This window comes from Dromaius novaehollandiae, chromosome Z (assembly GCF_036370855.1).
Source record: "Dromaius novaehollandiae isolate bDroNov1 chromosome Z, bDroNov1.hap1, whole genome shotgun sequence".
Taxonomy (NCBI): Eukaryota; Metazoa; Chordata; class Aves; order Casuariiformes; family Dromaiidae; genus Dromaius; species Dromaius novaehollandiae.
In genome coordinates, this window is record NC_088132.1 from 55,617,968 (window position 1) to 55,635,153 (window position 17,186).

General features: G+C 37.6%; 1 protein-coding gene across 1 annotated transcript in view; it reads right to left on the reverse strand.

The window, feature by feature from the left end:
• Positions 1 to 17,186, reverse strand: part of LOC135324950 (DNA mismatch repair protein Msh3-like) — a 118,829-nt gene that overhangs the window by 23,767 nt on the left and 77,876 nt on the right. The window contains exons 16-20 of the mRNA XM_064502133.1: positions 15,604 to 15,668; positions 14,154 to 14,270; positions 11,126 to 11,233; positions 7,592 to 7,706; positions 4,010 to 4,167 (exon numbers count right to left, since the gene is read on the reverse strand). Coding sequence (XP_064358203.1) covers positions 4,010 to 4,167; positions 7,592 to 7,706; positions 11,126 to 11,233; positions 14,154 to 14,270; positions 15,604 to 15,668 — 563 coding nt within the window. The remainder of the gene's footprint in view (positions 1 to 4,009; positions 4,168 to 7,591; positions 7,707 to 11,125; positions 11,234 to 14,153; positions 14,271 to 15,603; positions 15,669 to 17,186) is intronic.

A 17,186-nucleotide genomic window follows, 5' to 3' on the forward strand; every position in this document is an offset into this window, starting at 1 on the left:
ACATATCCATTGACTCAAGAAAAAATTGCATATGGGTATGTGCAATTTCAAGTGAGAAATTTATACACTTTATTAATACAAGGTAGAAATCTCCTTTAGAAATAGCTTTAAATAAAAATTCCCAAATATAGAGTAGCTTAGTGTCTCTTTAGTCTCCGATGTTGTGAAACTGTAGCCACATAACAATAAAGCAAACCTTTTATACTCTATTGCACAACTCCCCACAGATGCTTCCAAGGGTGAGAACCAAACCGCAGCACTGGAAAGAGCAAGGGTTCTTTGGGCAGAGGCGGGGGGGGTTTGGGGAGAGGTCACAGGAGCACTCAAGCTCCCACAAGAAGCAGGCAATGCAAGCAGGTGACTGGAGGAAGCGTCTCTTGTCCCCCAAATTCTTCAACTTTACACACTCATAATAGGACATCATCTGGGCTTAGAGATTTTACCCAGTGAAACAATTTCTCTCTTTCTCCTCTTCAGGATGAAATTATCAACGCTATTCTGAAATGCTTGGACTAACCTTAGCACTATACGGTGTCTACACACCTAATAATGAAGATGAACCATTCCTATTTTCACTGTACGTGTAAACAAGACATTTCCTTTAATGTACAACCCTTTTGCAGCTTTAAAGTGTTTAATACTATGCAGTATTTAAAATCAATTTAGAGAAGCTATAATACATAAATACTAAATATATCCAACAGAATAACCATAGTAGCAGCCTTTCAATTTCCATGGAAACAGCACTTAGACCACAAGATAGAAATCCTAGACAAATGTTAATCGCTCCAACCTATATAAGTTCACACTTCGAAAATGCAGTAATGCAGTCTTAAAAGAAACACCCGTTGGCCCTCCTCACGCACAAAACTCTTCATACACTCATCCCATAAAGTCCCCCTCAAAGCAGCGGTTCTAAAGGCAGCACCTAAAAAACAACACACCAGGGTAGTAACTTGGAAACTGACTTCTTTCCATGCACTGTTTTTAAAAGATTAAAAATACGCCCAAGTTAACAACAAAATCCCATATGCCAGCAAAACATCTGTGGCTTGGGATGGCAGTGCAGAAAGGGAGTCTGCATAGCTGCATCATGTAAGAAAACAGCAGATGAGGAGAAGAAAAAACACTGGGGGCAGGGGGGGAAGGCTGAGCTGGAAAAAGAGGATGAACTGAAATCTTTGATCTCTTCAAGCTTATTCCCAACCAGAAGAGAGTTCCTGGCAAAAGCTGAGGCTGTTCAGCCAGACAGAGCCTTAAAGAAACAATATAGGACAAATCAGGTGGCAGCCAAAGTTATTGTTCCTCTTCTCCAAGCAGGCACTAAAATCTATTACATGGATAACTTCTCAAGGTTCAGAAATACCCTGAATATAAAACCAGATTAATCTGGCCTGACAAGCGTGCATACTTTGACACCTCTTCCAGAACCCAACAAAACCCCCAAAATATACATGGCTGCTTCCTTTACAGTCTCTGTACACCGTGGGCACTTTGAGCTTCAGAAAATGGTAAGTTGCTTCTTTTGGAATGAGAGATGGTGAAGCTCACAATTTGGGTAAAGTGAAAAGGGAGGCGGCGTTAGGCAAAGACCAGACTAGGCACCAAAGACCACTTTGCGGCTACTGCAGACCAAACACTGAAGGACTGAGAAAAGCATCGAGAACGCTCCTGTTTGGGGAGCGTAACTGATCATTAAGTGGAAACGCACAGCACGAAGTCCATCTACTCCACAGGCAAAACAATGATGCAAACTTTATCCTAAACATTTGTATTGAAAAGCAAGCCACAACTGGGTCAAGATCTAATATCTTATAAACCCACAGCAAATGGCTAGTGCCTGCCCCAACAACCTAACTGATTCCCTGAAATTACATTATACAGAAGATGGAGGTTTAAACACAGACATAGACGAGAAGTTCCACTGATTATGGTTCACAAATTGAAGTGACCATCCTGGATTTCTGAAGGTATGAATATGTAAATTCAGCTTTTTTGCTTCTTGTTAGTCTTCTGTTAACCTTTTGGTTAACACATGATTATTTCTCACTAGGAATATTTCAGTAATGTATTTTAAAATATCTTCTTGATTAATTTTGAGCCAATTGGTTCCCTCTTAACTATCAGTGCAAAGGCAAGAATTTAAATAATTCTTTAGTCCAGTCATCTGGTGTTCATATTTCAATTTTTGACACATTTTGGATGAACTGAAGAATGTCATATCCAGCTGAGCTTCCAAAGCTAATTTGGACAGGGAAAAAATAATCCCCTGGGTTAGAATCTGATTAGGCACCAAATTAACATGTCTGAAACCTCATCAGCAGTAAGTCACATACCCTGATCCTGCTGGACTTGAGATCTAAAAGCACAAGGTAGCATGGTTAAAGGTAAAACCGGTATCAGAACAGGTGCTAAAATATATACAATGTAGAAAAAGGCTATGTGGAATGAGAGAGGGACAGATGAAACACAGATATATTGAATTCAAAGATTTCAGACTATAGAGGACAAAGAACAGTTTGCTGAGTGCTAGCGGACACATAACAAAACAGCACTCCCCGTGACCAAGTCACATTTCTCAATCTTCCTGCAGAAACACCCTGTTGCAATGACAGTCAAACAGAAGTAGAGGAAAGGGGTGTTGGCATAAGAGAAACAGGCTTATACTCTTATGGTTGGAAATTAAGTCAGTGTGAATACAAGAAAGGTGGTCTATGTTCACCTAGGAAACACAGAGGAAGACAAAAATAATCTTCAAATTGTTAGTAACCTTAGAATGTTGTTTTACTGTGAATAAATCGCATTTATGTACCTCTACTTCCCCTCAACAAATGCTCATTCAATAAACCAGTCAATTATTTTCCATATAGGGTAGGGAAAAAAGATAACTATTTTGAATTTTCAATTCCAATTAATTTTGGAAAGATAATACAAATTGTTTTCCAATTTGTTCAATCGCTTAGCACTGAAATGCATCAAAGCACAATTTTGTTTAGTTTTGTCATGACACAGTGAGGCATAAGAACACAACATCTTTATATGATGAAGCAATCTCAGATGAGCAATATTTCAGATTTTCTGATAAAAGTTAACTCTAAAATGCAGTCTGCCACTACAAAACTAGAATTTCAGAAAAGATAATTCTACCATAGATACACCATCTTTGTGTGATCTTAAAACCATCAATTAACCAGTTCAGATCGCATCAGTAACACAGAACTTCTGATGATTAAAAACCAGAAAAAGATGAAGGGGAAAAAACAGCTGGATAATCCTCAGTAACTATTCAAGCTATAAAACCCACCATTTTTGACTTTGTTAATAACTTTTACAGTTTATCCAGCACGATTTTAAAAACAAAACTGAGATCCTGAATGAGCTGAACTGTAATTATACATTCTTTTGAAGTCATCAGGCTTAAGCCCGACAGTACCAGAAAGAGAACAGGAAAACAACATATGCAGGCCAAAATACTCAATCTCAAATATTGTGGCTATGTATAACTGTGTTGCACAGCAGAAAAAGTTGCATGATTTTCAGAAGGGAGGCATTCATTTTAGGGAAGCAGCATTTGGCTATAACCCAGTAGAGTATTCAGCTGAGATGTCCATTTGGGCAGATGAAGTTAGACATTTGGATCTTTATCAAGACAGACACAAACATCCTTTAAAGGATGATAATTTCATGAATCCAAAAGAGATATTTCAGTCAAACAGCTTACCAGAAAATGAGGAATCAAAGCCGAACAACCAATCCATGTATTTAAAAATGAAAAAGAAAACTGTAAGTATAAACTCTAAAGTTCTAAATGAAAAATGAAATTATACTTTGCTACATACATACATATAAACACACATATATACATGTGTGTACATATATATGTATGTGTATAAATATATAGATACGCACACACACGTATATACATGTATACATATGTATACACACACACCCCCCTTCCAAGCCCTTCCACAATGTGCTCCTAAACATATAGCAAGTTTTAAAAGATTACCTGGTAAAAATACCATCCACAATACCAATTGTTGACTCCTCTGCGGGAACGTAGGAACCGATCTGTGCCATGACTGTGATCAGTGCAACTTGCTTTATATAGGAGCTCTTACCTCCCATGTTGGGTCCGGTTATTATCATGACCCTTTCACCATCTCCCTGGAAATGCAAAACAGTGGTTAAATATACTGTCCTGCATGCGGTCCTTATATAATACATTTTGATGCATATATATGACTTAGAATGACAAAGGACATGTTCTCAGGATTATACATTCTGCTACCAAGTGAACAGCTTGCTTCATTCTTTGAGTTCACTGCATGCACTTCTCAAGATATTCTGCACTCTCAGACCCATAAATCTTCCCAAGACCTTTCCGGGTTGGCGAAAGAGAAGCATTGCCGCCAACATTTAATTACTATTGAGCAAAATGGGCAGAAAGTGGAGAAAGCTTCCCTTTCTCCATCAAGAAGCCAAGAAAGCATTTTGAGAACTTTCTGTGTGGTTTCCTTTGGGAGAAAGGAAAAATTCAGAATAGCCAATGCTGTCCATAATTTGGTTGCGATCTGTATTCCTTTCTGGTTAGAGTTTTCATTGATAATTGGGGAGAATATCTGGCAAAGATCTGACCTAGATTTTACACTCATTCCTAATTTTTTGCTTTAGTATATAACACAACCACATCCAGCCTGGCTGCTACAAGAAATGAAGACAGTAGAGTTCAAGACTTGACTGCAACACAGATACTGTGAGCAGACTGTATCCAATCTCTGATTATCACTGTATCTAATCTCTGCAATCCCATGAAAAATGAAATCAAATATAAAAGCTCATCTCAGCCCTAAGATGCCCCAGAGCACTGAAAACTGTCTAGGGCTCCAGAATAAAACTTTCTTCCTCCGGTGCAAGACAACCGCTAATAAAACAGTAAAACTCACCTATGAGGCAATAAAGTTTTCTCAGGGCCAGGAAATTAAGTTACAGAAGGACAATCAAACTTTAGACAATTAGACTTCTCCTTTCTACCGTGTACACATACAACAAAGCCAACAAATTATAAACTAATTAAAAGGCAACACATTCCACTGCCCCATGAGAGGAGTGCGGAAAAAAGGACAAGCTGTGCATAACAAACATTAGCCACATTACTTAAGGAAACCTGGAAGTGATCAGGCACTATGACAACAAGAACAATATAGGAATCTCTACAGAATAAACCTCATGATCTTTACAGATCTACTTTTCTACTATGCTTCCATTATGTTAATACGGAGGCAAATAAAATTAACATAAGGCTGTCAATTTTACATCATAATTCAGATCATACAGAACATACACGCAATCGGCATCTATTATATGGAAATAGCTGTTTCGCTTTTGCTAAGGAAACCCTATCCATAAGAAACTCACAATATAGCCAAAACGCAGACAATGCCGTTATCAGGAAGGAAGGATGGATGTAATGAAACGCATATGACCACAGGGAGAAGAGAATTTATAACATTCCAGTCCTCAGGATACGGTTTCAATACTACTACTAAAATTTTGTCAGGGCCACCATTTGGCTCAACACAACAGAATTACAGAAAGTTAAAACTAGAACGAGTTCATCTGTTAAAATCCACAGAGCAGACTTTGCTTGCATGTAGGCAGCCCAAGGATTTGTGAGGCTCAGCCCACAAATTTTTTGCATGTGTTTGGTATTCCTCCAGGATCCCTCCAAGCGTGTTCTGCGGCTTGTGGCAGGATTGCTAAACCAGCTTTCAGAAAGAACATATGCTGCAGCATCAGACCAGAAAACCCATCTGCCCTTACAACTACATGAAACCATAAGCTAACATCTTATTGGAATTTGTGGCTAAAATTACAAGTAATAAAAGAATCCATGAATATTTTGGGGGTGGAGGGAAAGAACAAGTTGTTTATGTCAGAGCACTGTAAGAAAGATCTTCCTGAAGTAAGATATTTTACAACATTTCAGCTGAAAACATGACAGGAGAGATGCATTTTCCTGCTGATTCAACACTTCAGCTTAAAACTAGAGGCGTTTTAATAAATTGGATTTCCACCTACCTCTCACAGAAAAGAAAGAACTCAAACCAACAGTAGAAGCAAAGTTGATTTTACCAAGATTACTTGATTTTGTAATATTTAAGACGTGGAAATCTAACATTAGAATGTGGATAACAGGGGAAAGTGCATGATGATTACTAAATGAAATGCTGGATTTTTTTGTAGATGCCATCTGTTGCTTGTTCTGACTTGATGGATAATTTTTAAAATGTTTACTTTTCACTGAATTATTGCACAATATCTATACCATCATTCGGCATTTAAAAATATTTCAAGATAAATATGTACAAACTTGAATAGAGTTTATCACAGCAATATTCCACATGGATGTCTGCTACCTCTTCTAAGTTCACACAGTAGTACAAAAAGGCAGTTAGCATTCAGAAGTAAGTTGCGAGCACATTCAGAAGTAAGTTGCGAGCACATTTTTTACATTCATTAAGAACAGAAATCTAATATTTCCAAAAAAAAAAAAAAGTATCCAGATGAATATTTAATGAAAAAATGACAGTAGTTTAAAAGAGATTTCAGTTCTTCAGGAAAAAAGGAAACAAACTAAAATATGCTTATCAAAAACAGATATACAAAATAAAATAAGGTAATGTCTTCAACCTCAGATAACTGCATATGAATAGCAATTTTAAGTAATTTAGGTAATAAATTTTAAGTAATACTGAATAGAAAGTGTTAACAAGGGCCCCCCCTCACACACACACTTTCTTTGACCTGTTGACAACAATACCAAGCAAGTAATAGCCTTCCTACTTCTCCGCATCATTTTACTTAATTCTCTATGGCAGAAAACAATAGGCAGGGGACCTATGGCCTACAAGCTACACACTAGGAAGCTTTATCATACGTTAATGTAAATGGCTTCTTACAACTAATGTGCAGTCTACAAAATATGCACATGATACTACGTAATGAACAGTCAGAGAGCCAGAGCTACACTGTAAGATTACTAAGTGCTGTATGATTTTAATAATTCCAGAAATAATGGAGAACACATAGTAGAAATTACCTAAATCTGAGATATCTTAGAAGTAAATTGGAAAAATGAGCCTATATAGGTGACACAAACTGAAATTGTTGCTATTTTTTATATTATATACCCATAAAGAACCAACTAGGAAAAAACTCTACGAACTTGAGATTAAAGTTACTGACAATATGCAGTCCTCCACGATGACTTGGTTTAAAAAAAAAAAAAAAAAAAATTACCTTTCATAAAATAACCATTTAAACTTTCATTTTCCTAATTTTGAGATCACCTTTCTTTTCATTTGTTTATGACATTAAGCCTGAACAAGTCTGCAGAATGTAATCTGCCTACTAGATATCAGAAAAAGGACAAAACAGATGTGGTCATGTCTAGCAACATTCTTCTAAAATGCAAGCAAGCAGCCAGTTGTATGATTAAATTATTTATTTTAATTTTCTGGCCCAGAAGCAAATCCTAGAGTCCTTCTCTTGGATGATTTTGAAGCTCAGATGATATCTCAGTACTTACTGAAAGGTTAGTGGTGTTTGGAACATACTGATCCTGTTCTCCCAGTAGTACATCAATCACAGGGTGCCTGCCATTTTTTATGATAATTTCTCTCCGATTATCTTGCACAATTGGTCTGCAAAAAGGATGAGATGTAAATTTCAATGTTTATTCTGATTATTTAGAACTACTGCAATTAAAACCTATGAAGTACAGTCTAAGCTGCAGATTTTTGTGAAAAATTACAAATAAAACAAAAACGTATTCTTCCAATCAAGTTTCCTCAGTTTCATTCAGTTATTAAAAAAAACTGAAGAAGACTGGATAAAGAATTTTTAGAGTATTTCCATATTTTTTTCTCTACCTAGGGAATGCTTTCAGTCATTTATGTATATTCTAAAGAACTAGGAAGATTTACAAAATGAGCAAATAAAAGCAAAACCACCATCTTCCCACAGCCACTGCATCAGCTCTTCAAAGTTCCACCATTTGCAGGTACATTTAATAATTTCAGAATTGATTTCTCTGACGAACTAGGCTAGCCTGCCACTTCATCAAGCGTTGGCTGGAGCATGGGAAGTAAGAAAAAACTACAGATATCATGACCAGTAACACATTAACCTATACAAATCAAATACTACGGCATGACAGAGCCGCACTCTTCTTATGAACATTAGAAGCATTCACATCTGACAACAACTCCCAAACATGTTTAAGAGTCATCACAATAACTGTCAGCAGAAAGAGTTTATTATCTAAGCCAACACACTGAAATGACAGAATTGTTTAAGAAACAAGTATGCAAACTATATCTATTCTACCTATTTTTTCTCATCCCAAACCACATAAGGAAAAAAAAAAAGCTGCTTCAAATGGTTCCACCTTTCGTAGCTGCAAATCTATCTACATTCAAGGATATTACTAATAGAACATGTATAATTCAGTGCTACCTATCACCTAAAAGCTGGATATTCTTCACAGATCAAAAAATGGAAAACAGCATGTTCCATTAAATTATGACTTTTTTTTTTGTTCTCTGCAATGTATTTTTTTCTTTTTCAATATAACTGAAATGCAATATTCACTGGGAGGTAAATGTGCTTTCATGTCTCAGCAACAGCATTCTCCAAGACTAGAAGTACAGGCACTCTATAATAAGAGCAGTAACTTAGGAAAAGCAGCAGTAGTTGAGGAGAGAGAATACTGGAATAAAGCCACATAATTTTTGGACTAGAAGTTAAGTAATGCTTTGGGTAGGCTTTAGAGGGAAGACAAAACTTAGGGAATGTGGTTTTCCTTCGATAGAAGAATGACCATATGATTAGAAAGGAAAATGGAAAAATAAAATAAATAGCATATTAGGAACATGAATCACTGAGGAAAGAGGTACAAGTTAAAAATGCCATGTTTTTTAGCATATGGAGATTTCCAGGTGAAACCAATTATGACAGAGCCTTAGGGTTTGGGGACAAAGCAAGGAAATTTCACCCCCTCTCTTGCTGGATATGTAACTTGCTTAGAGTTGTAATGTGATGGACTAAAAATGGAGGAGCACACACCTAGCTGCACTTACTCCTGTACCTCCCCACTTCCTAACTGAGAGAGGGAGATGCCAGCTAAATGACCCATTTGCTAGTTTAAACTTCTGCCCCCATCTTCGAAAATCATTTCCTTTCTTTAACTGCTCAAGTCTCCTTCCCCGTAATCGTGAGAGAGGATGTAGTTTCAGGATGCCCTGAGCCTGGCCGTCTGCCTATTCTGGTTTCACACAATAGGGCCGGCAGAAACAGGGGCTTAGACACAACCATTCAAAAGGTCCTTCCTGCCCTGTGTTCCCACAGCATGTGTCATGAAGTTTTCTAAAAAAATTAATAAGCTGCTGTGGAATGCAGTAACATGTTATTTAGTTATACAATACCTTTTCAACTGTGTTCCTTAAAGCTAATGAATCCACAAGTCTGCAAAACAGCTGCACAAATCTCAGAGGATGATGATGCTTGGGCTACCTATATCATCATCTTTATGTAACTGACTTTGCTGCCTAAGAGCCTTGGCTTTGTACACCGTCCAAGTGAAGAATGAGTGTCCCAAAGCAGGGGTCCCAAGACGGCCCGTGGAGGCTGTCAGAGGTGCTTACCTCACCCCAGCAACTGTGTGGAGCACCTGTGTTCCTAACTTCACAACTCAGTTAAATGCCTCTGGATAGGGTGGTATGAAATAACCCTCATTTAATCCAAAAAGGTTCAAGCTCAAAAATACTTAAATTAGCTAATATAGAAGTCCAATCTTTCTTTTAGTAGCCCTCCAAAATTAATTATTGACATCTTCCCTGAGGCATAACACACTGAAGAACTGTAGTAAATCCTTCTGAAGTTTAACTGAGAAGTCTCCTCCCTGCCAGTTTAAAAGCTCTAAGCCACTCTTTAATATTCAGTGAATTATTAAAAATCCCCATAGTGAATTAATCATATTTCAGTTTGTTTTCTCATCTGAGTATATAGAAATAAGCTAGCAATTACTTTCAAAAAGATCTTGATAGAGGTACACAAGATCTCAAGGGTCCAGAAGTGATCAATACTATCTATAATGCAGTATAAAAGCAAAGCATATGTTGGCTGATTTCCCTTCTACCATATATACTTAATACATAATTTGCTGCATTTCCATGGGTCTGAAATTTTACTAATTGAGGTGGTTGTTCCTAAGCAATTGTCCAGTCGGTCACCTGTGGCACAGCCCCACAATGAAAACATTTTAAAAGCTAAACACAGCACTTTCCAAAATAGGGTGTACAGAACAGATAGAGGGAGGTGGCTATGGACTGGAAAACAACCCCTTCTACCATAAACCCCTGGCAATAGCAACTGCTGCCTTCTGGGGCTGCACTCAGCAAGGTGAAGCAGTGGCTCGGTGGGTCACCTAGTTGCAGGATTGCCAAACTCAGGGACCAGCCCCAGGCTGACCTCTGGGCAAGCAGTACCTGCAGGCTCATGCCTCTCCACCACAGAGAGCAGGGCAGAGCCCAGCGCTGCCAGCGTCCCAGGCTGTGAGCCCGGCCTGGGCTCCTGGGTCTCGGGCAGTGGGAGGCACACGGCTGAACACATCCTAGGTGAGACATCATCACTGCTCTGCAGGGTCACATTAATATTTACTTATCTTCACTAGAACTACATTTTTGAAATACATGTTATACACCTTAGAGACTTAGATATTAGAAAGACATTATAAATTCAGACCTTCTTGGGAAAAATATTAAGAGTATGGACATTATTTCCATCCAAAATCTAACAGATACTTACATACATGTGAGGCATCATCTATCAGACTCAAGTCAAACAACAGACAGACCAGAATAAGCTGTCAAATTTAAAGCATATTGTTTATGGATTTGGATTAAGCCTAAAAGTGTTGCTTAGCAAAAACAGATTGTCGAAACTACTGTAAACAATTTTAATAATACATTTTATTGTACTACACATATTCAAATGAAATTTATTTTAAATACTCTCTTATAATTCCCTATAAAATCCTAAATAAAAATTAAATATTGATTACCTGCAGTAGTCTCCTTGTTTAGCCACCTGAGCCAACGAGAACAGACAGTCAATAGTTGCTAGGTGACCAATTGCTTTAGACACAGGGTGATAATGTTCACTAAAATGACTATAGCAAAACAGGGAAAAATAAAAGGAGAAGAAAACTAATTAATTTCATATGGATACAAATGCATTGTCAATATATACCCCATGCATGTTTCTCACAGGGTTCTTACCCTGTTCTTCAAATCTCCCAGCAATGTATTAAGTTACAATATGAGGACACAATCTTATTCAAGACAGACTTCATGTTCCTTTTGTAACAGTGATTTTTTTTTTAAGCACGAAAAACACAGGCAAAACGAAATTAATCAGCTTGTATTTAAAGGGTCTGCAGTTGATCCTTGCTGCCTAATCAGGTAGTATGCCACTGTTTATGACAGTGGCAACTGAATCCATCCCAACTGCCAATTTACTTCTATGATAAATTACAGTAAATAAAAAAAAGTGCCTGGACACAGGAGTTGTCTAGAATTTCAGTAAAATATGGTTATTACAATAGAAAACTCAAGAATTCATTTTCAATTTATGGTACTGTTTCCCCCAGTACAATAATGAAGTTACCAAGAGAACAGTTTTCAGTAGACTTCAATCTCTTAGCCTTCATGAACTTATTTTCCCCTCTCCTAGTCTCAAAGTTACAACGGGGAAATATAAAACTACAAACTCTAAACTGGGAAACAGAAGAGAAACAGAAGCCATACCAAAGTAGCAAAACTGCAGAGGAGAAAAAAAAGAAAAAAAAAAGGGGGGGGGGGTGAGGAAGAAGCAAGCTCTCCCACAGACAGGTTTTCCATTCCCAGCACTGAAAACAGCAAAGTAAATATGAAAAGTAGCAGATCGAAGTGAGGAAAGGTTAACATAGATCTATTCAAACTTACATGACTAATTTAGTGACAAGAGTTATTTAATTAAACTATTTTTATAGTATTGCAAAGCCAACGCAGCCACAGAAGAGTGAGCTGGAATGTTTTTCTAGTTCCTACCAAATTAACAGAACTGTTAGGTTCCTACTAAAGGGCAAAATCTCAGCCTCAGTTATATCCATGTCACTGCAACTCAACAGGAGCTGGGCACCAATTGAAGGGATGGGAACGTACAGCTCTGCACCACACGCGGGGCCTGCAGTCTTTACAGAACTGATGGCAACGCATGAGCCACAAAGGATGGAGCTTAACTTCTACACCTCGAGAGGATTTTGAAGGGCTGATAGTAAGAAGACACATCTTAACACTTACAAAGACAGAAAATCTATTACAGCAGTCAGCAACTAATCCTCATAGGTCACTTTTAGAATGCAAAGTCACTTTAAAACAGTAATATTTCAAAACATTGCTAATGTCTAGGACAGGACTGGCCAACCTGTGGCTCTAGAGCTGCACACAGATCACAGATACTTCAAGAGCAGCTCCAGGCCACTGCTACATCATGACTGCCAGCAGGACTATGCTGATGGTTAATCAGAGACTGTCAGTGAACACAGAAGAGAATTAACAGAGGCTACTGAGGGCACACTTGCACATGACAGCTAAGTTACCTGCAGTTAGAGAGGTTCTGTTCACCTTACTGCCCCTCCTCTGGCCCCAACCACATGTATCCAACCTCTCTGTCCTCAACAACTGATGCTCCAGCAGCAGAGCCTCTTCCGAAAGCTAAGTAAAATAAAATGTACTTGGGTTTTTGTAGGGTCGGCTTAATTCCCACTCCTGCTCACTCTCTGACTGCAGAGATACCAATGTCCGTGCATGAAAGAGGGCAGGGGAGGGGAGCAAGTCTGCTGATTTTGGCAGCAATGAGTCTCTTCACCAACACAGATGTAATAGCACTCAGGAACTCACACCCTTAAAGCCATATGATGTCTAGCCTGATCCCATTCTGCAATACAGAGGTGGGACCCTGAGGGAAACACATTATTCTCTGCCATCCATGAACCAATGCGAGAGCAGTCAACCCTCACCTTGGATGTCAGAGGGGCTGGGCTGCATCTTCTAGAAGTCCGTCATATGAAGATTTTGGAGTGTTGCCCTAGGAATTTTGACCACTCCTTTCTAAGAGGTACATGACAGACTGGCTTTGTCTGTCCAGCATTTCATTCAGTAAACAGAGTAGAACTGATGTTAAAAAAAATGCAGTATTTTTTGAAGACGACAACTACAGGCAAGATCATTAACATATGAGATATACAGTAATTAGAAGGTGAGGATCAGACTTTGGCACAATAACATTTATCCACAGAAGTTTAACGTGATGGTAGATCACAGAGGGTTTCAGCAGTGCCATTTTGAAGATCCTTTGGCTAAAAAGTCAAATAATTTCTTTTGAAACTCTAACCTGATACAAAAGTTCTCACATGCCCACTGTGAGGGACAATACTGCTTTGGTTACTGTCTAGCAAAGAGATTAACAGGCTAACAGGGTTAGCATATAAAATATAGGGCTATAGAGAATCATATTCACACCCAAGGGATTGCCTGAATATTTTATTTTTATTTAATTTTTTTTTAAACAATGGTACACTTACCAGGGAAGCCATACTGTATTTCAACTAATATTAAAAGTGAATTTGATTAGCTTGTATAATGAATTCTCTTTTCTTCTCATTTATCTTGTATTTGAATAATAAAACCTCTGGATACAATTTCACGCATTTATAGTCAGTTGCATTTTCAGGTTCTTAGTGCTGTGATACTAGTTTTCAAATTTAGAGAGGCATTTTATTTATTTAATACTGTATTTTCATCAGAATTTCAAAGTCTTGTGGAGATATCCCTGCCGGCCTCAGTCTGCAAGGGTCTCACCTTCAAATACTTTAACTTCAAGGACAGTATTCTAATTTACCATATCTTTCAATTAAGTTGTCTACAACAAACCTAATTATCAACTTTAGTATTCTTTCCTAGACAAATACTTTATTGCTACGTGAACAGAAAAAGAAAGATAAATAACTAAATAAAATGATGGAACCTGAATCTACTTTTTAAACTCACTCTAGAAAATTTAGCCATTCAGCATTGCAGTCAAGGACTAGCTGCTCCCGGAGCTGATTCAGATGTCTGTAATTTTCTATAATAAAAGGAGAGTGGAAACGGCTGACAGCTTTTGTGCTGGAAGAGAGAAAAAAACCAAATAGGAAATCAAGGTTACTAAGCAATCAGTTATGCCATCTACATGGAAAATTAGACTAGTTTTCTCATTCTCTGTGAGCCTTGAAATGGATGTAAAAAAGAAATGTTCTTTTATTGTGCTACCAAACTCTATTGATTCCAATATTCTGTATTGTGAATAAAGTGCTTGGTTACTGCAGCACGGCCAATTCAGAAAGCTTTTATAATGCTTTTTGCAATGTAGCATGTATCGCTGAAGTATACAGCTTACAAAACTCTGTTCAGCAATATCCTGCACAAATGGATGACCTTTTTTGTGACTGGGTGACATATACAATAAACTCCGAGAGAAAATTTCCCAAAGATGACTTTAAAGAGGAAAATTTACCAATAGCCTGACATAAACTTCGTAAATACAGACTGTCTTGCATGGATACTAGCTTCCATTTGGGGCACTTGCTATTTATTTATATATTTTTATTAAGGGCCCTTTTTGGCATTCCCAGACATTCTTTTACAAGATCCAGATAAGCTGTAATTTGCTCTTCATGGTCTTAGTTCTGGATAGTCTATGTGCTTTGAATATTAAAACTTTGCATAAGTCAACAGAATAGCATAAGTAAACAAAATAACATTTCAGAGTTCACCTCTTTCTGGGTTAGATAATACTAAGGAGTCTCCTTGGCTCTCTAAGACCTAAGTAATGGTGCTAGCTGTCTGTGGTCATGCATTATAACATTAAGGTATTGTTTAAGTAATAACATAAAAGACTAAGAAAAAAGCCAATTACATAATTCAGTCCATCTCTGTTTCATTTACTGTTAAAAGTCTATCTAAAAATTATGCTTACATAACACTAATCACAAAAGCAAGCAAAGCCTGTGCATACGAGAGTAAAATGACATCTTACAGACACTAAGTTTATTGAGATGCACAAACCATCTTTGCACAGCTACCTTTACATTTCTGAATAAATATAAGCACAATTATGATTTTATGAGATGGGTGGCTTGTACCTACAAATTACAGGTGCAGTTGCATCAAGATCATAGTTTTGACACCAACACACATCATTTGAAAGACCAACCAAGTAAAATTACATTAAGTATCTGCTGTGTTAAAACAAATGTTTCAAGAACCCCAGTTTTTTCTGTTTGCTTTTAAATAAAATTTATTATGACAATAAATTAAAATGACAATTTTGTATGGTTGATTTTCAGTTTAAAAATAAGAAACATATGGAGAAAGCAGAATATATACAGAATTAGCTTTAATACTAAAAGACACATTTTATTTTTGCTTATATATTAGAATACAAAGACATTTTACATACCTGCTAACCATAACCCAGGTAGATGGCACAGAAGATATAAGGGAATTCTTGACTTCTATCATAAACTACAATAAACAGAAACATAGTATTACACATCACAGTTAATTAGGGAGACTACAGAAATATATTCTTCAGCTATGAAGTCTGCATGTATCAGAGGAAAACCACATTCAACCAACCTGCAGACACTGTGCGGGCCACAAGTTGACAAAGGTCTTTCAATAGCAGTGTAGTGTATGTCCTAACTTGCTTTTGGTGGAAAGAAAGAGCAGCTCCTTTCCCGAGCCGTTCTCCATCCTGCTGTCCTGCCAACGCCTCTTCTCCGGCCTGCCATTCCTCCAACCACTAAAACACTCTCCTCACCTCCCTCCTACCAAGCCAAAAAGAGACCAAAACCAGACCAAAACTAGTAAGTCTTGCCTACCTGGCCTTGCATAGAATCAGCACACAACTCATTTACGCAGACTCTACGCTATACGCCACACCTGTACTGAGGTTACTCCTTATCAGCGAGACGTGCCTTGCCAGCTAGGGATCAGTGATTCACCCTCAGCCATAGTTACCCATGACATTTCACAAACAAGAACTCAAAACCTCAAATGCTAGCACTGTATCTAAAGTACATTATTTCTAAATTAGATCTGCTGGGGGTCAGGAAGGGAAGGAACAGGGGAAAACAGTAGTAATGGTAAGAGGTTTAGAGCAGTGAAAATTATATAATGTGCTTATTGCAGTGCCTTACATGATTCATGTCAGTTATCTTTATAACATTAGCCTGAGGTGTTAAGACTTGAAAGAAATGAGGCATTCTCAAATAAAAGAACTCAGCTGCAAAACGAATTCCTAGCAGAGATTAGATTAACCTGGAACCAGATCACCTTTACAGCAAACCATCAGACTCCCATCTAACAAAATTTTTCTATTACAAGTCAGTACGATTTAGATAAAACCTTCCCCACATCAACAGCACTGGCAGTAATCACCTTCAGGTACAAACAAGAAGAAAAATCCCAACATGAGCACAAGACTCCACAAAGGACATAATACACTAGTTCACCTAATAAGCCCTTAAAATACTTGATACATTGGAAATCCTGAAACTGCATAATACATATTAGATAAAAAGGCTGAAAATAGGTAGAAACAGAGACCTGCAAAGATTTGAAAATGAGAAGAGCCAACCGCTGCCATCACTAGTATTGTTGCTGCTGTGTTGATATTACTGCTTTTTCTAAAGCTCATTCCAAGACAATTATATATGCTGTGTTGATAAAGGGGAAGAAAACAAATCACACCATGTTTATGTCTATCCTGGATGCCTGACTGAACTCACACCAGCCTAAATTAACACATCCAGTTCAATTGCCTGCTTAGTTTGTACAGCGAGTGAGGAACAAGCAAGAGATTGCGATTTCCTTCAAACCAATGAAAGCATTAGCTTTTTCATCCTTTAATTCTTAGCTCTATTAGATAAATAATTGCCATATTTAATGAACTTGAACCAAAGCACTGCTAGTGTCAAGCACAAACCAAACATTTGTCAAGTATAGCAATTTCTCTCTAATCCCTGCTTGAAACACATA